We start from the raw sequence: 20,410 nt of genomic DNA, 5'->3' as shown, positions 1-20,410 counted from the left end.
TACGACTATGATGACTTTAGTACCTCTTCTCCATCTCTTGCTTCATGTCGATACCCTGTTTCTCCAGCAGTTCTCTTTGGGCAAAGGTCCAGTCCACCGGCTCTACAGGGGTCTCCGCCGTCGGGGTTTTCTCACGCTCCGCGCGAGCCTGCTCAGGGTGGTTAAAGCGGAACACGTGGTTCTTTCCCATGATAATGCGGTTACCTGAGGAAACAGCACACACATTTATCCTGTAAAATACAGTGTAGAGTCACATGGCAAACATATACATCTTAAAATGACTATAATTCGCCACGCTACAGCTGTCGGTGACTCACCTGAGCGCAGCTGGACTGAAGAATTCACGCGTTTTCCGTTCACGTATGTTTCAGAACCCTCACATGGCTCCAACGTGACGATCACTATAGAAACAGCAGAGGAGCCGTTAGCCTCAGCGGCAAGGCTGATCAAATCAATATCTGAGCAGGCTGTGCTTTGTATGTTACTTGTAATTCATTCAGTGGAAAACATTGATTCAACATTCAACAGTTTGCATGTAAATTAAACTAGTCTGGATAATGTAGTGTTCTAACCGTCTCCGTTGGCATTCCTCTCACTGCGGAAGATACAGTGCTCTTCTTTGATGTGCGCTCCACTTAGAACAATGTCCTGTCTCCTCTCTGCATCTGCTTGACCCACCCTGTCACAACAAAAGACATTCATCTCAATTATTACAGAGGATACTCATACATAAGCCAATGAACTGAGCTGTATGACGTGTGTGAGCCTAAGAAATGATGTACGGAGCTCATGGTCGAGCATGGCATTAGAAACGTAAAGGTCATGGGTTCAATGCCCACGGGATGCATATACAGATCAAATGTACAGTTTAAATGCACTTCGTGTCATTTATGATGCATTTGGCAAACGTTTCATCCAAAGTAGGAAAGACATTACGGGAAAAACTCCCAAGATCAAAAAATGCCAAGATCAAAGCAGTAAACATCACTGTGTGAACTCTGGACTGGATGTAACATGCAGAATGTGAAACTTCTGACATTGACGGAGGCGCTTTCACACCTTGTTTTTCCATCTTTGATATAATAGAGAAGACATTCTGACATCAAAGGATCTTCATTTAGATTCACCAGGTGAGGGGTCTGCAGGGAAACAAGGTCGATGAAAATTCTTATAGAGTCATTATTACTAATAGACCAATTTAATAATGAAGTTGAATGCCAAAATCGCACAGTATTACAGTTCAGTTTTTCATTAACAATGAGAAACATTGTAAACAAGAACATTTTCATTTACAAAGGTGCTATGAATAAGTAGATATTAACTAAACATCAGGACATAACTTTAAAACAACTGCACGCCACAATCTACCACTAAATCACCAACCTTTTTTGGGGAAAACACCCCATTAAAGTCGGTATAGAGTTCACACGGCCTTTCAACGAATAGCTGACAGGCAGCAAAATAATAGAGAGATGCCGTAGAGAAATAAAAATGAAATTAAATGACAATATGATTATGGAGACAAACAAATGCAAACAAACAGAAGAGGAGAGCTCAGAATAGGGCTGTTCCAGAAACAGGTTGAATGTGTTGATGTGTTTAAGGGAAGAACACTATAAACACAATGTGATTATTGTAAACGGTCCCGGCAAATTGCACTAATAACAGTTTTATGACGCACACAAGCATCAGTTCCTGAAGAATCCAGCTGCTGTCATGTTAGAGTTTCAGTCTCTATTTTACTGTCGGAATATTAGTCTATTAGTTTCTGTGATGTTCATTCCTATATACTAAGATAGTAGGTGAAACTAGAATTCATGTGACAAAAAGAAACACACGTGTTAATGAATCTATACCCAGGGACTTTCTACAGGAACTATTTCTAACTGTAATTTTGTTACAGGAAAATTCGTTTTAAAATAAACATGTGGTTGCAAGTCCACAAACCTGATTCGAAAAATAAACACTAAAGTCATCGACAGACAGCGATGCTGGTCTATCAGAACCAATCTACATAGGGTTCCATTGCAAAAGGCAGCAATACGAAAAAACAAAAAGAGTGATGGATGATGAAATGTGAAGAAAGACAAAAGCTCAGGATGAGACGTGAGAAGGAAGCGACAGACACAGACAGTGATTACCGTCGATGAGCTGAGGGGTTGTACCTTTTTAGGAGAGAAGACACCCAGGGTTCCTCCATCCTCTCTTATGGCCACGCCCATTTCTGCCAACAGCGCTTCTCTGAGGGAGGCAGAATCACAGCTCATCAAAACCCATTCACTAACTCTTTTACGAGCAATGAGAGAGAGATAAATCTAGAAAGACTACTTAGACACAATAATGTATTCAAATACTTTGAATACAAATACAAAAACTGCGTATATGACAAGGCTTAAAGGGATACTTCACCCAAAAATGAAAACTCGGTCATCATTTACTCACCCTCAGATTGTTCCAAACCTGTACAAATTTCTTTGTTTTGCTGAATACACAGGAAGATACTTAGAAGAATGTTAGATCTCGCCCCCCATTGACTCCCATAGTATTTATTTTCCCTACTATGGGAGTCAATGGGGGGCGAGATCTGACATTTTTCCAAATTTCTTCCCGTATGTTCAGCAAAAAAAAAAAGAATTTATACAGGTTTGGAAGAATCTGAGGGTGAGTAAATGATGACAGAATTTTCATTTTTGGGTGAAGTATCCCTTTAAGGAGACGGTGTGGTCTGTGAATGTTATGATCTCATGTATTATGAATGTGTGTTTGGTTGGGGAGAGGTTAACGTGTAGGGTGTGATTTCACAGTTGAATTATGACTGGTACAGGCTGGCATTAGGACAAATAGCAGACACTCCTCACAGGCATGATGAGCACGGCCACAGGGACAATAGGAAGGGAGCCAGATGGCACCCAGGCCCTCACTGACCTCTCCATACGGATGGCCTCTGTTTTCCTCAGCTTCTCCTCCCAGGTTTCGTTCAGTTCAGCTATGATCTTCTCGGACTCCTGCAGGACCACAGATGAAGACCAATATAAGGATTTTTTCCGTCTCTCCTTAACAAGCCAAACAGTTACAAATGTGATCCAAATAATGCAAGTCCCTTAGCAGACACGCACCAGATTTGCTTTTCCACAAATTTATCGTTGTAATCCGCTTGCCATGTGTATAATGCTAAGAAGCTTATTTTGCTTTCAGTAAGCCCATCATTCTACGTTCAATCATATTTATATTAAGTATAGTGAAGGTTTTTAATTTCAAGTTCACATAGCAAACACGCTGATGTTTGGCCCAAAGAGTCGGGATCAGGTCATAAGCATTCGGAGCAAAAAATAACAGACTGTGGGGTAAAGGGCAGTAAACACAGTTAAAAACGGGAATATTGTTTCCCTATTGTGTCTGGCTCTTATTGTCCGTGGATGTGAGGAAAACCTGAACTATCTGGCCTGAGGAACAGGAAGCTCCCCCTAATCCTTCCTAAAAGGGTCAACACCCTTGCCATCTGTTGTTCTAGAAACACTCTCTTCTTTCAACACGTGCATTGATTTTTCTGAGAAACACACAGATCACGGTATCGTTGGCTAACATAGATCAGGTCTTATCAAACCGAATCAATGTTTTACACCTTTGCCATTATTTACAATTACAAAAGTGATTGTAAGGGGTCATTGGGTTTTTGTACTGATTTTTTAATTAACCATATGATTTTAAGATAAATAAAATAACACAAAAACGTATTTTTTAAATACAGTATACAGTATAAAATACAGTATAATTTTCTGCTACATGGCCAATGAAAACATTGGGAAGACATTAAAAATCTGAAGTGATGAACATATCAGTTCCCTGAGAAGGAAAGGGCCAGTATATCAAGCAATCGGATGCATCGTGAGGTGATTGTGTGAAACCTCATCTCATTATGGAATGGGGTTAAGGATGCACTCATGTTTTAATATACAGTCATATTTCTGGCTTAAAGACAACGATCATGTCTATTTTTGTCCAATTTCCTCCCAAACTGCGTCGGAGGTTGACGTCACTGCTGAGATCCGCTCGCTGTAACCATAGAAACGAATGGATGGAAGCTCTAGCCACGTATACTTTCCCTCTCTGTCTCTCCTGCTATCACAGCATTGAGAGAGTGTCCATGACATCAAGTGTGTGTTGTACTTTTGTGCTTTGTGTAATTACAACAATTAATTGACAGACAGACAGACAGACAGAGATTATACACTGAGAGAGAGAGACACATTTTATTTCATTTGATGTATTTTCATATTTTGATTCAATTTTGGGGTTTTTTGTGTGCCATTGAATGCAAATTTGTTAATTTCATGTTTAATCTAACATTTGTTTTGAACTTTACCAAATCCCTTCAACTTTTACTGCAGATGTCAATTTGTTTACTTGACGGACATCTGCTTTCATCTGTTGTCAGAACGAAAGCGTGTCTATTCAGGATGCCATCCAAATACCTCTCAGGTTACCTTGGTGATCCAGAACAGCACATGCATATGTATGAAAAATATGCAAATCGTTATCAGTAGAACATTGCGCACATAAAAGGTCAACGGGTGCCTGAAGCACCTCTATTATCTCCATTTCCATTAATTCGAGTGGAAACGTCTGTAACGCCAGGAAATATTTATTCATTGAAGCCCTTGACTTCTCTCTGAGGTTGAAAAATGCTTGTGGATGTACCTTCAGCCTCTCGATGGCCTCTTCTCCACCCGGCGTGGACATGATGCGTTCCTGGATGCTGGAAACGGACTGTAGACCTGCCTGACTGCACAGAGAGCCGGAGGATGGAGAGGCTGTCAGGCAGCCCATAGGTGCTGTGGAGAAATGGCCAGGCCGTTGGTTCTCTGAGGCAAGCAAGTATCTATGCTTATTGTTGTGTATATCTTTCAGGTCTTGAGCCACAGAGGAGAGACAGACGACACGAGGAAGGTGAAGCAAAAATGGTGGAGACAGAAATGTGAAAAAGAGAAAGATAGAAAAAAGAAAGAGGAGGAAAGAGCCATTTAAGACATACCGTTCACATCAAAGGATTATAACAAACACACTAGTACGACAGATAGATAGGGCAAAAGTTTTCACCTCAGGTTCAAGAAGCATGTTTACATGTGCTAGACGACTACACTCTTATTATTAATCTGCAAAAATGAAAATTCTGTTTGTTGTTCCAAACCTGTATTGACTTATTTGTTTGGTTGTACACAAAGAAAGATTTTTGGGAAAAAGTTAGCAACTGAGATTTCTGGGGCATCATTACCTACCATAGTAGAAGAAAATATTGTATATATTCACTTTTGTTCAAAAGAAGATATTTTGAAGAATTTAAGAAAACAAACCTTTAACTTCAATAATCATAACTCTTTCAGATTTTTAAATAAGATGTACTTTAATAATTTGCTTTTCTGTCAAACAAACAAATTTCCCTTTCCGCTAAATCTAGCTAGCTCACGTGGACTGTTCGCTAACCAAATAGCTGTTCAGTCAGCTCGCAATTCCTATTTTATCTCTTAATATCCTCTTTCATTCTTAAATGTGTCCGACAACGGAAATAAAATGGGGTGTGAATGCAGTTTCATGTTCATTTTACAATGTAAAAATGAACGTGTCACTTCGTTCTCAAATTGTTTTGAACCTGGGTGAAATCTGACATCCCTTCTCAGATGAAAAAGAGAAAATATGTTGGAGGGGGGTTTGGAAAAGCTGCATAAAAACATGCTGTAGTTACAGCCAGGCTAAAAGGCATCAACATCGCCACCCATAACAATTTATAATGTAAAAATGTTCTCAATGTTTGTCAGTGCAGTCAAAAAAAATCTTGAAATATCCTCCAGTACATATTTGGGGACTGAAGGTCACGAAAACCTCTCCCAGCGTGCTTTGGCATGATTTTTTATTTGGCATATTGAATTCTTTCCATTTCATTTATCTGAAGAAAAAAAACTCTTCTGAAGGAACTAGGCCAGCATGGCGGCACAGCAGGGCTGCATTACATTACTGTTAACTCCATGCGTTCAGATGATGCGACTGAGGACACGAGCACACAGACCATGTCAAGCATTTCAGACGAGTTAAAAAATTCATATTTTCAGCACCAGATGGTTATAGCGGTCCAAAGCACATTGTGTATTCATCTCTATGTGCGCATCAAGAACTCCCAGACAGATCGAAAAACAAACAGCTGACTGATGCTTTTTTGGTTCTGCAGCTTTTTAAAGAGGAACACGGAGCGTGTGTAAGAGGATATGGAGAATTTCAGGGAGGGGACGAGGACGCAAGTGCACTCGGAGGGGCAAAGAGAAACTAAATCAATACAGAAACGCTGAGAACATATAGCGCTAGGTTTACCTACACCACATGGCAACTAGCTACCACTGCAACCTCTATTCTGCAAACGCAAAATGATAAAAACATGCACCTTTTCTCCAATAGTTCATCGCTTCAGTTTGTGAACATAGCAGTGTTTTAACATCGTGAATAACCTGACCTGTAATGAATAGTTAAACAACACAAAATTATCACTGGGAGAAAATAAAGAGAGAACGGGATTAGAGCAAAAGCTATTTATATTAAAGAGAATATTCACCCAAAAATAAACAAATTCACATGTTTTCCAAAACAGAAAAGTATAACAAGTTACCAAAAAAAGTTTCCACATTCTGTTCTAGACCTCACAAGCTATCATATGGACTTTCTATATTGCTGGCAAAAAAAAGTAAAAGCTTCTTAATATACTAGTGTTTCCCTGTGGAAAAATAATATTTGGGGTTTGAAACACCGCGAGAGATATTTTAGTCATTTTTAGGTGAACTATCCGTTTAAATGCCTCCAGATGCAGTCTATCGGGTCCGTCGTGCTATGGGGGTGGGGTATACATAGAAGAAAGCCTGCCATTAAAACCGCGCCATCCCAGATGGTCTATCAAATTAGGGGAAGAGCAAGCACAAAGCCTGCGAACAACAAACTACCCAAACCCCGCCCACTCCATTCCATTCACATCCATCCGTTGTCTGGGATTCCTTGCATCTCAAGCTCTGCCATAAAAAAAAATGAAGCATGCAAAGCCGTTTGTATTCCAAGAGGCGGCCAAAAGCAATAAACAAGCCACTGTTAGCGAGCAGGGCAAATGAGAGGATGCGGCCCTGTTGCACGTATACACACATTTGATTCCACTTCCAACGCAATCATCCCCCAATGGCTCGACTGAAGGGAAGGAGGAAGAACACGAGAGAGTTGAGAGGACTAGTAGAGGAATGACTGAGGGAGGGAGTTAGATTACACTTGACAAGACAAATATAGCAAGAACAAACGTGAGATGGAAACATGACTTTACACAAAAGCTGACATGCGCATGTGTTGATAAACTGGATGCAAGTTAAGAATAATGCTATGTCAAGCTAAATCCTTTGTCTCATTCAAACGTTAACGAAACTGCAACTATATAAAACAGTTAAACACTTCATAATAACAAAAAGGGAATAACATTAAGACAACATAAGAATAAGAATTTGCATCTTGTGAGCACAGTAAGAGACCTTCAATTTGTTTGGGGTCTGCAGCTGTGGCCATCGGGGGGCGCTGTGATTTGACTTACTGTCCAGGATGTCTCCAAGGCCCTGGGCTTGAAGCAGCTCCTTCAGCCGCAGCACCTCGTCTTTAAGCTCTCGCACCAGCTTGGCGTTGGGGTCCTCGTTGATGACGGCATTGCACTTGATCTGCTTGGCCCTGTCAGCGTATCTGTGTAAACAAACAAACACATGAATAAAATATTTAATATCTCACGCTACATTTACATTTGTGCATTTGACAGGGCAAGGCAACTGTCATTCAAGCTATACAGTACATTTTGAACCCATGACCTTGTTGAGTGGCAACTGGGCATAGAAAGCAAATTCTTACCGGAGTGTGCTGAGTGTTTCATCATAGTTGATGTCAGCAGGGCTCAAAGCGGCAACCATAGCTGTCCTGGAGTTCCCTCCTGGTAAACAAGCACACAAACGATTAGAAACATCAACATGATCATAAGTATTAATTTAAGATGATCCAATTCTCAAGATTAATATTTCTGCAATAACTTTTAGTAAGCAGAACATTTGATTTAACAGAAAATTGTAATCAGTACAAAAACAAAACATATATATTTAAGGCTCGGATTATATTACAGTATGTATTACGTACTCATACGTAATATGTAACAGGGACTCAGATATGGTCATTTATAACTATTATGAAAAACCATCATACCTAGATTCTCTCGGAGCAGCCATGTCAACACTGAGTCTCGGTAAGGAATGAAGTCTGTCTTCTTTTTCTTTTTGCTCTGTTTCAAAACAGCAAGTAAACATGTTTAGAAAACAGCTTTTAGCATTGCTTTTAGTAGCATCGAGTACCAGTGCTATAGAAATAAAGTGGTGGAGAAAGACACTTGATGCATGAGACATCAGTACAGGAATATGAATAGACACAATTAAGACATAAATATTACATGGAGATCAAATAAACTCGATTCGGAGGAGATTTAGTGGTTAGTGACCGTACACAGGGAAAGATTACCTTGCTGGTACAATTATCCTGAGTAGGGGAAGCATTGCCAGGAGAAAAAGACAGACAGCACACCGAGTTTTAGCACTGAAGGCAGGCAGGTAAACAGGCAGAAAAGAAAAACAGGTATTGTGACTAACTCACCACCTCAGCCAGTGCTGAAATAACCTTTCCGAGAGTGGTTAGAGATTTATTGATGTTTGCTCCCTCCTAAGAAGCACAAACAAGAAAACAACCAAATTGAATAACAGTGATGATTTTATTTATTGTTCATCCATTGCACATTATTGTTTAGCTTTAAGGTCCCACAGAATCACTTGGCGATTCTTTTTCCAAAAAATAGTTTCCTATTTTCAGTGCGTCCCACTTCTAGAAAACGTGTGGAGTTAAGGAGAACTCCCATCCCACAAATGGCAAATGAAGCCGTGGGAAAGCAGTAAAATGAGTCTTTACCTTCAGTCTGGTTCCTTTGGCTCCTGTTGAGTCAGCACGCTCACTTCCTGCCAGATCCACCAGGCTAATTTTGCTGACCTGAAACCAGACAGCAGATACATTCAGATGGATCAACACGCAAATCATTCTTTTAAAATGTTATTTTTTTTAATGATTCAGTCAAACTAATTGAGGAAGACATTCCAAAAAAATCCTCGAGGCCGAACTTGAGGTGGGTGAAATTTTAGAACTAAAATGACCTTCTTGTCAACAGCAACACCTCATTTGTATTTTACAAAATGAAAATGCTCCTTTTAACACTCTTTTGACGACTCTGTGAATGTTTTTTCGAACCAGCTCACAGAAACGTGACCTGGACAGCTATGATATTCAGATCATCACTGAACTAAACAACAATTTGTTGGGGCACCGCATGTGTGTACCACTGGTTCATGCCTACACAACTGCTCTAAATGCTATTCTGGTTCTTTTTCATTCCATGGCTGCAAAATTGGATGAGTAATATTGGAGAGAAAGAGAGGACCGAGGCGTGAGGCGAGACCTGTGTAGTGAAATCTAATGTAGTAGAGCTGTACAATAGCCACTGTGGCCACGAACCTCACAGAGCTGGCTTTGTGTCCACAGATTAGACAATGAGCATCACAAACACAGGCCGGGTCTCTCTCTCTCAGTTTGGTTTCTGAGTGGTACAGTTTTTGCTGAGTTTGTGCTACAGAATTCCTCTGAGCTCTGCAGAATGTAATAATGGCCGCGGGTGAGTGTAAAAGATCCAACCTTCTCTGTGGACAGGTCTGTCCCGCTGTCGTATTTCCTCTGGGTGAAAACGATAGTGAAGACGGCGTGGGAACGGCTGCTGGTTTCGTTCATGTTGGTGGCGGCCACAGTCCTGAGGAGATGCAATGAGTGTTGGATGAGTGCAAGAGCACATTTAACAAATAAACACTTGAGGTAGTTGTACTTATAGTCTCAGACACTTAACAAATGGAAATGAAATGTAAATTAATTAATTCAAATAATGGAATTAAATATATTCAGGTGTTGAAAATAAGGTTGACTTCATTTCATTTTATTTTCATTTAAACTACTCTACTATGGAGTATCAATCTTTTCTTAAAAATCCTGCATGTGTCAGCTACGTACAGCTGTTCTACTTTAGAAATTGATAGACGGGTCTGGAATGTTTGTCAGCAGAGTGAGAGAGAATGACCATTAATCCAGGAAAGTACTAGTAAGTGCAGAAATAAGCATCAACACAGCCCATGTGCCGGATGTGGCACAGTGTGGAATATACTCGAGAGAAACAGGCTTTACACATCACAGATCCACAAATAAAACCCTGAGAATCAGCACGGGAGGATTAAACCTCGTTATTCCTTCCCAAGAGTCACATTTACACATGACTGTCAGTCAAAGCATCACAGAAAGAAAACAACATGATTCCATTTCCCACATGACAAAAAGCCCAATCTCTCGGTCTATAACCCTCAGATATACAAACCTCAATAAAAAAGGAATTCACCTACATTCTTAAAGGGACAGTTCGCCCAAAAATGAAAATTCTGTTATCATTTACTCAACCTTCTTGTCATTTCAAACACGTATAACTTCCTTTATTCTGCAGAACACAAAATAAAAAAAAACATTTCAAAGAATGTTGGTAACCGAACAACGGCGGGACCCGTTGACTTGAATTGGTTTTGTGTCCACACAATAGAAGTGCATGGGTACCGCCGTTGTTCAGTTACCAAAATTCTTCAAAATATCTTCTTTTGTGTTCTGAAGATGTAAAAAAGTCATAGAGGTTTGAAAAGTAAACAATGACAGAATTTTCATTTTTTGGTGAACTCTCCCTTTAAACCACTGAAATTTTTAGTATATACTGTAGATATAAATTTGTGAGAAAATATAAAAAAGCGTTTCTAACATTATGACATGGCTTTATTAAATAAAAATTATTGCTGACAGTATTACAAAACCTTACAGGAACTTTTAACAGTAGGCGTTTCTCTCTCACCTGGCTTTGTTACCAGCATCCATGAGGTCAGCAATGTCTGTGTAGGAGGTGACGGCCAGTTTCGAGAGGTCTTCTACATAGGGCCCGAGCAGGGGATGTTCTCTGACACGTAGGTTTCCTTTGTTCTTAGGGTTAAGAAGATCCCTTACTCGCTCACAGTAAATTTCCATATAAGCCACCTACAATACGAATACAAAAATCAACTTACACATAAACATACCAATATATTCGTAAAACAAGATGAGCTGTTGTGTTCTTGTGTTGCCTTTTTTAAAACAGCCCTTATCATAGTAGACGCCATATTTAATGTAAACAAAGACGAAGCTTTAAAAAAAATCTGGAAATCTAGGAATAAAATGCGTTCACTAAAATACTGTACCTCCATTACAGTCTGATTTTTGTTCATTGCTTTGTTTAGTTTAGTTTGAAATTAAACAAGGTGCCAACTCTAAGGTCTGCAAACACATTTGCATTTGACATGTATAAACTAAATAGTAACCCATTAAAAACCAGCATTTCAATGGAACATGACTCAGAATCCTATGAAATGGACTGATGCGTGTGCTGCTCACCTCCACCGAGTACGAAATCTCCTCATTGTTATTGTCATTGATTTTCTCGAAGAGGTCTTCACAGAGCTGGGAGAGGGATGAAAAGAGCACATTAGACAGGAGAGAGAAAGCGATCGATAAAAAGCACAAATATCAGCTTGCTGGACGCGCTGGAGGAGCGCTAATGCTTTAATGTCTTTTGGCAATGTCTTAGATCAGAAACATCTCAGTCATTGTTGGGCTCTTAAACACGTCTTTTACTCCGCCTGGCGTACCAGAGGAATGATGCCTTCCTGACCCTCCTCCTGCTTTCCCATCATGGTATAAGACTTGCCAGCTCCGGTCTGGCCGTAGGCAAAAATGCAGACGTTGTAGCCCTCAAAGGCATGCTGTAACATCTCCTTTCCAATGTCATTGAAGACCAGGCACTGTGACGCAAAGCAGGGGTCGTCCGTCTGCCAGAGAAAGGAGGTAAAAAACATTAATACGGACTTAATCTTGGGAGGATGATTAATTACAGCCGAAAATCTGAGCACAAGCGCATTTTATTGTGCACAGGGGAGAGAGAAATATAAGGAGAGAATTGGAGGACTTACCGAGGTATGAGACCAGTAAGAATAGTCAAAACTGAAGGATTTAGGAGCTTCTTTTGGGTTCTTGGGGTTCAAAATAGCTGGAAAAGAAAGTGTGGAAGAACATCAGAATAGATTAAACAAACTGTAGATTTCTAGGGCTGTTCAACGATTAATCGCGATTAACTGCATCCAGAATAAAAGTTTGTGTTTACATAATATGTCTGTGCACTGTGCATAGTTAGTTTGTATTTTAAACACATAGGCTACACGTACACATACATGTAGGTATACATTTAGGAAATATTTGCATGTATATATTAATATTTACATATAATCAAAATTATATATAAATATTAACTGATTTTTATATTTTTCTTAATTATATACTTGTACACTATGTGTATGTGTTAATAAATACAAAATTAATATTCAATGCAAAGACATATTATGTAAACACAAACTTTTATTCTCAATGTGATTAATCACCTACTCTGTTGTGATTTTAAACATAACAACAGCATTAAGTCACTTAGAATTATTTAGTTCATCACTCATCAGATATCCAAGCCCTTTATAACCTAGCGTCTGAATTCAAGTGTTGTATAAATAAATACTGTAATAAATAAGCATCATAATCTGTAACATTCACCACTATTCTCATGACTTCTAAATAAGACAACGAACAAACATTCAACAAATAAATCTAGATAAACCCACAACTCAAACTGGTTTGGGGATGACCAGTCGACCATACTGACCAATCCCTGATGTGAAATGCTGGTTTACCACTTTACCACTAAAAATGTTTACAACATTTGAGACGCAAACATTTTTTCTCAGTGGACATCATGACACTGATGACACACAAAATGTGCAAGGTTGTATCTGTTTCATGCGACTACCTTCATTTTTTTCTGTTTTGCAAAACCACTCTTTCTGTTCGCGGAAATATGTTTCCTCCTCTGTCTGTCAATCATAATAATGTATTTACACAAACATTCTGAAAGACACCTAGCATACAGTCCATCCCTCTCTCTGCAGGTTGCTACATATCCCTGCAGTCTCAATAAACAAGAATTTAAAGGCTTCTCTGGTATTTGGCGTGTCCCAAACATTCATCTCTGGCATAACACGTTAAGCTCGGGAGCGAGCTGCCCAGAAGGCTGTGGGACCGCAGGAATCTACTGTAGGATATTTATAGGGATCAGAAACCCAGCTGCTGCAGCAGTCCTCTGGGCTAATGTGGATTCGGACTCACAAGAGCGTGTTCGGGCCCTGATCCGATCCAGACAAACACATTCCACCGGCAGATCGCGAGGTGGCGAGGTCAGTTGGCCGGGTGGGCGGAAAAAAGCGAAAGGGAGACTGACAAATAGGATGTGCATGCTCATGTCCTAGCAACGATATAAACAAAACCGCAACAAGACGCTTTAGCCGTGCCTGGTCCCACTTTTCAACTTCAAAGCTTATAGATGGAAAAGAGAAGGGCGTGTGAATTATGTATTGAAAGTCAACAGTTTAATTAAGCACTCTCTGCAGTCGATGGCTCTTGAGCACCCTGCGATGAGTAAATCTCTCTGTAGCACCTTTGGGACACTGGCTAATCTCACAGTATTGCTTTCCTTCTCTCTGCAAGATACAAGTAAATTATTGAGAGTAAGGCTAGGCAATATTTACAATAAATTTGCGATGCTTTCAATGTTTTAACTGCATTTTGCATTGAACCTCATTAGCAAACAATGGCGTTCAGGTCGGTATTATCAATTCGTTCCATTCGAGTCGATTTAACCGAATTGGCTTGAAACTGTGTGCAGAATGAATCGTCGATACTTTTTCCCAAAAGAGAAAGAACATAATATCTGTGAAAGGTTCATATTAATTTCAAGGAGTACACTAGTATTCACAAGGTCTCGCGCTAAAAAGAATACAAAAGAACATAAATCTACATAAAATAACTTAAAATGTGATTCAACACAATACATGATTTTGGAGGTTTACAATACCCTAGCATCATGAAAATAACTCAAATTCTAATATCAAGTTAAACGAAAAAAAATAAATGAATAAACCCTAAAAGATGTGGGCAGCTTAACCAACAGGATTCAACCGATATCCTAAAAAACATGTTTTTTTTGTAGTGTGATAAATCATGACACAATACATTGCCAAGACCAAAAAATACTGATTTTTATTTAATGAGGACAATCACCTAGTCATACAGGAGAAGAACAAAAGATAAGACAAATCCATCCACAGATGGAATCTTAAAAGCATTTTCTAAAGAGTTTCTTTCTCAGAGATCTGTTAAGCTTTTTGTCTATTAGATAAGGCAAGCTATACAGTCACAGCTCGGTGAGCAGGTCCTCTTCTCGTACCCTACGTCCTCACATGATCCTTGTGACGGAGGACAGGCCTGGGTCATTCAGGAGAAAGAGAAGCTAAATAAAGAGTGATTACACCTCTGACCTAAGACCAACTGGAAACTGGAGCAGTGGGTAATACACATTGGGATTTACATTACCACGGTACCTCGGCCCCTCTTTCCTGGAACAAAATACACAGAGAGACTATAAATGCCTCTCCTATCATGCACTGTGTTCATCAGACATATTAGAACGCTGATGAGAAGGGAAGAGCAACATAAGTCTGGCCTTGCTCACATACACATACTCACAAACATGTGTCACTTACTCACACCTGTCCCTGCATCATAGAGCCTCATGTCTCTCTTATCAGAGGCCGGCAGGTTCATTCTGATGTTTACAATGTAAACAGTAAATAGAGATATTTTACTCCTTAAGAGATTGTTCAAGCTTGCAATAACTGTATCCACGCATTTCATTCATCATTCACACTTTGCTATGGAGATCAATCTGATTTAAGTAAACAGTGTGGTTCAAGAAAAGGACGCAGGTGATGCATGCAGCATACTCAGCCCATGTATTCACTTCCTGTTCCTGTTGAAAAACGCGTACACGTCAAACGCAACATGGAAACTCACTCAATTCATATAATCAGATTTTTCATTTTTATCTTAGAAATCTTGTGACACCTCGCTCTCACAGACCATAGCAAAAGTAAAACATGCTACCATGACAACCACCACATTGAACAGTGCAAGAGCTGTCGTTTGTGTTTGACAATTTCATTTTGCGCTTTCCCCTCAAAAACATGTGCTTTACTTTTATTGTAGAACTTGAAACATAAATCCACTTTAAGTGACAAGTGTAATGCCATTAAACTGGTTACATGGTCATATTCATGCATGAAAATCCCTTAAAAAGGACTAGACTGCAAATTAAAAGTCATAAGATTTGTAAGTTATTTATTAAAAAGGCAGCAAGTTCTGTGAAGATGAATACATGTGAAGAGAAAACAAAAAATGCAGGTAAATTGTTGAGCTTAGAAGAAGAAAAAACATACTGCAATACAATCAAAATCTATTTAAATTTAAAAGGTTTATTGAAGGCACGCAAGCCTAGAATAGTATGGATGCTTATGAAGTTATCGTTTTACTTTCTTTTTAGTTATCATTCTTGGTGTGAACAGGCCTTTAGCCTAAATAAATCATTTTAGGTGCATCTACGATAAATACAGAACATTACCAGACCAACATAGCAAGTCGATATTGACATGTGGCTATGATGTGCCATAAAGTGGGCAAAAATTTTCAATGACCTCTCAAACAACCTCTTTATTACCAATTATGTTCAGGCAAGATAAAGCAGCCCTTAACCCATCAGCAAATGAAGAGGCTGCCATTATTTAAATGTAAAACTAAACATGCTATTCAGCTCTCCCAGACAACGCTATGGCCCCAATCCTAAAACCTCTCAAACTTAGATCATCTGATTAATGAACAGCTATTCTTATTGGACATGGTTGGATCCCAAGATATTCCTTTTAGTATTGGAGTCAACTGACATACCCACAACAGGGCTGAATGAAGTTGGCATAGTATAGACACAAACATGGGTAATATGTTCAGATGCAAAACTAATGAGTTTCATAACTGCAGAAAATTCAGTCAGGGGGATTTTAAATGAGTAAACTGATTTTACCAGCTGACCAGTATCTGTACATACACAGCATAGGGGAAAGTAAGAAAAACCCCACCGCCTGTTCAAAGCGAATCAAGTTACAGGTGGTGATGAATGATAAACCTGAGCTTATTTCACATAGCGTCGGATGACTTGAGAATAACAGTCATGCCTAGTCTAATGCAGTGGAATATGCGTGTCTTTACAGAGGATCTCATGAGACTTTAGTCCACAGGCAAATCAATATCAACTGTTCACAGTCACAATCAGGAGAAAAAAGAATAGTTTTTGCTTAAGACAAACAAACAAACAAAACCTGTTGCAGTCATGCAACTGTGGAATATACTGTATCAGTTCATTTTCTAACATTTTAAAATATCCGATACCACATTTTCCTTAAGGCATCGCAGGGCCAGCACATTGCCACGCTTCACAAAACCAATTCCACCTGCTAAGATTTATGCCTGCAGTGGCATTTGTGAAGATAGATCTGTCCTGTCAGATCTTAAAGAGGAAAGCCTAAAGAGGGTAAAGCGTGCCGTGTTCCCATCTGGAATGATCTACACCATGCAATTACATCCATCAGCCTGAAGAGGCAGCATAGAGCAGAGGCTGCACATTCCCATCACAGGTGCTAAAGATCACAAGTAACCACAAATCACTCAGTCTGAAGTTAGCAAATGCTAAGGACATTCAGAAGCATGTCAAACTAATTCAAAACAAAGATAGCATCCAAATTCGCATGCCACAGTATGCAAGCTTATATATTTGGAATGCAACTTTTAAAGCGGCCCTAACACACACGGTGTCTGCCAATCTCATATTAATCTTGAGTACCTATAGAGTAGAATTGCATACTTCGTATCTTCGAAGAGTATTTCGTTTGATCACATTTATAAAAGATAGATACAGCTGTACGATTATTTCCGAAAGCATACAGGCGCGTGCGGGGGGGAGGGGTAGCATGTGCGCATCCACTGCCAACAAAACACAGACATCAGTTTCACTCACCGCATGGGACGGCTCCATATATCAGTTTCAAACGATCTCCAAATCCAGAGTTATATCCACCATTTATACTGTATAACATTCATCACCCAAATGCAGTGAACAAACAAACACCTGAACTTGAGAAACTTTATGCTCGGTTTCTCAATGAATTACGGTTAAATGCCCCCACATCCGAAAGCCAGAGGGCACTCTTGCGCAGAAACTCTGAATATGGGACACAGAAGAAGAACAATTTACACACGTAGTTGTAGGAAACACCAATGGTCATATTATATCGCTTTTCTTCAAACCTTTTCAGGTATTTTCATGATAATAAAGTACATTTATAATGATGATGTTGGACGAGTGTTGCTTTTTCAAATGCACCTTACAAACGACTCAATCTTGTAGTGATTTTAGATCGAGCAGTACTTCCTACTGATCAAAGAGCCGTAGTTCACAGAAGATCTGTGCATAAAACACAGAATCGAAGACTTTGCGATTTCAGAATCGACTTAGACAGGTATAATTAGTGCAAATTGCGATATATATAGTCACAGGCAGCCCTATTTACACTTTTATTAAGAAATAATATAAGCATGTGACAATTTTATGACACAGTTTCCTGCAATTTAGACTTTTTACATACATACTAGAAGTATGCACTTTCCATTGCCAGCTCAAATTGAAACACAGCCAAGGACTCTGCAAAACAGTCCACATTAGCATATTAGCATATCCGCTCGAGATCGCACAGAGTAATGACGACCACAATACCTCTCGTGATTATTTGATTACGAGCTTCCTCATAAAGCGAATACAGTGAGTGATATCATAACAATAACATTTGCCATCCATTACCCCGTACCATCCGAGAAGGGCATGGAGCAGGGGACAACTGAGGATACGGCATATGCATTCAGTTCATCTTCTCATGAAGAGAAACTAGGGGACGGTTTCTGAAGGGCATTGTGAAAAAGACTCAGATATTGTGTTTGAATGATCCCCATCACACTGAGAAATCTTAGTTTAGCCTCAGCATGCAGTTTATGAGTGGCCTGGTAGAGGAGAACGAAAACAGGAAGGCTGAAGAACAATGCTGCAGGTTGGAGCACCGCAGCCAGAGAATGGCGGACACTGTACAACACATTACATCATCTGTTTTGATAAGTCTGTATGGAGGTCTGCAGCCTTATTTCGAGCAAAATGCCTCTAAAAAAGCCTCTCATACATTTCCTATTGTTTAGGTACTAGAAAAGCACCACAAAAAACTGTTGTTACATACACAAGTTTGGACAGCAATAAAAGGCATCAGTAAAACAAAAACATGTTGTGTCATGTTTGCATTTGTTTTACACTTTATTTTACAGCTTTATTTTTCAACATTATTTTTCAAAAATCAGTTGATTAGAGGAATAGCAGCCAACAAATGACCAGCACATACAATAAAAAGAATTAAAAAACATAAGCAATTCTCAATGAGGGTGTTGGGATTGGGAATGTGCAGAACTGCAATCTAGGCAAAAGTTTAAAGGGATAGTTCCTCCAAAAAAATTGAATTCTGTCATCGTTTTTCTTATCATCTTGTCATTTCAAACCTGTATGACTTTCTTTCGTTACGGCAGTACCCATTGACTTGCATTGGTTTTGTGTCCATATAGAAGTCAATGGGTCATATTCTATATATTCTATTGTGTTCTGCAGAAGACAGTCATACAGGTTTGAAATGACAAGAGGGTGAGTAAATAATAACAGAATTTTCATTTTTGGGTGAACTATCCCTTTAAGAGTTTAGACTTCCAATGCTTTTCAATTGATGACTCCATATTTATTATTTATGTCTTATCCATTTTAGAATAAATAATGATTACGTTTGTCTGGTAAATTGTCTGGTAGTATATCAACAAGACATAAAGAAATAAAAGTTCACAGGGTTAAAATTATGGTTATTGGCCCTTATAAAACCAAGCATGACTTCTCCCATCTGATCTCACTGTGTCTGATCTGATTTATTACATTTCATCACATTTGATCAAAGAAGAAAACGTAGTGGACAAATAAAGACCAGATGTGAGTGTTCCGAGACTATGAACATCCAACACTGGATATATGAGAGATGAGAGCGGAAGAAATCACTAGAAAATCAAAGCCCTGCCCAGCTGCCAAGTAGAGATCCAGAGTTCCCCATCTATTTCTGTAGCACCAGATGGCCAACACTACCTCACATACTGACAGCTTCTCAACGAAAGGAAGGAATGGGCTGATTTCTGAACTCAGACCTTTTTGACACACTACACTCAGAGAACCGTCATGGGACACGTGCTAGATACACACATGCACATGCAATTAGCGTGTTCAAGAATGCTGAAAAGTTGCTTCTGTAAATGTTTGATTATTAACTATTTGTGCAATTTTTAAGAGTTTTTATTTTAAATCATCAAAGCAGACCAAATATGAATGTCAACAGCATACAGAAGTCAGCTGTAAAAAGACCGAGCATCTCTAGGACGGACTTGAGTGGCGGGCAACGTGTGCATGACAATACCAAACATTAGCAAACATACACACGGCATCAAAGAGAAACAGCATCAATCTTCAACATACTTTCTGCCAGTGTGTTTGAGTGCAAGTGAGTGCAAGTGAGTGTGTGTATAGAAACAGATACGTAGAACGACAGAAAGCTCTGTCACCTCTTCAATTTCAGCCGTGACAAGCCAACTTCTTCCACTCCTTATAAATCACAATCTGTGCCAATGGAAAGGGTAATTTCCAGAAGGCCATTAAACTATTTTCATTTACATTTACACATTTAGCAGACGCTCTTATCCTAAACATCTGATCGATATATGTGTTTCTGGGGTCGAACCCAGACAGTTTTTCTACACGGATCAAGACTAAAGACAAAGGTTTTTGCAGCATTTAAATATTCCATAAAACGTATAAAAGGTCGGTGTATATTATTTAAAATACTAGCCCACTAAATTACACTTGTAAAACATTATTTACACTGGTAAAATACTTTATTTCAGAATTGAATCAACACCCTAGTGCCTGTTGTACGCGAGCGTACGCGTACAGCCGAACGCATGCGTATTATGACATGTTGCAATAACTCTCCTGGTTAACAGGGGTCAGGTTTTCATCTACTACCTTGAATCGATGCTCCCAGGACACGGTTGCAACCTGGTGGTTAAACTAATTACTGCAAGAAATGGAATGCGCGACATGCGCGTA

General features: G+C 39.3%; 1 protein-coding gene across 11 annotated transcripts in view; it reads right to left on the bottom strand.

Annotated features, from left to right (window-relative positions):
* Nucleotides 1-20,410, bottom strand: part of kif1b (kinesin family member 1B) — a 64,257-nt gene that overhangs the window by 26,166 nt on the left and 17,681 nt on the right. For 4 of the 11 annotated variants that reach the window (XM_057320086.1, XM_057320089.1, XM_057320095.1 and 1 more), the window contains exons 3-21: nt 12,168-12,244; nt 11,847-12,026; nt 11,593-11,658; nt 11,021-11,199; nt 9,781-9,892; nt 9,007-9,084; nt 8,698-8,763; nt 8,566-8,583; nt 8,257-8,332; nt 7,912-7,990; nt 7,607-7,749; nt 7,174-7,215; nt 4,699-4,910; nt 2,926-3,005; nt 2,166-2,241; nt 1,060-1,139; nt 573-679; nt 318-401; nt 24-204 (exon numbers count right to left, since the gene is read on the bottom strand). In XM_057320086.1, the coding sequence (XP_057176069.1) occupies nt 24-204; nt 318-401; nt 573-679; nt 1,060-1,139; nt 2,166-2,241; nt 2,926-3,005; nt 4,699-4,910; nt 7,174-7,215; nt 7,607-7,749; nt 7,912-7,990; nt 8,257-8,332; nt 8,566-8,583; nt 8,698-8,763; nt 9,007-9,084; nt 9,781-9,892; nt 11,021-11,199; nt 11,593-11,658; nt 11,847-12,026; nt 12,168-12,244 (1,936 nt within the window). The remainder of the gene's footprint in view (nt 1-23; nt 205-317; nt 402-572; nt 680-1,059; nt 1,140-2,165; nt 2,242-2,925; nt 3,006-4,698; nt 4,911-7,173; nt 7,216-7,606; nt 7,750-7,911; nt 7,991-8,256; nt 8,333-8,565; nt 8,584-8,697; nt 8,764-9,006; nt 9,085-9,780; nt 9,893-11,020; nt 11,200-11,592; nt 11,659-11,846; nt 12,027-12,167; nt 12,245-20,410) is intronic. The other 7 variants (XM_057320090.1, XM_057320096.1, XM_057320094.1 and 4 more) reach the window with 5 other exon arrangements.

The sequence above is a fragment of the Triplophysa rosa genome, linkage group LG21 (assembly GCF_024868665.1).
Source record: "Triplophysa rosa linkage group LG21, Trosa_1v2, whole genome shotgun sequence".
In the NCBI taxonomy this organism is placed as follows: domain Eukaryota; kingdom Metazoa; phylum Chordata; class Actinopteri; order Cypriniformes; family Nemacheilidae; genus Triplophysa; species Triplophysa rosa.
Note: the sequence above shows the minus strand (reverse complement) of the source record. Positions and strands in the feature narration are given on the sequence as shown.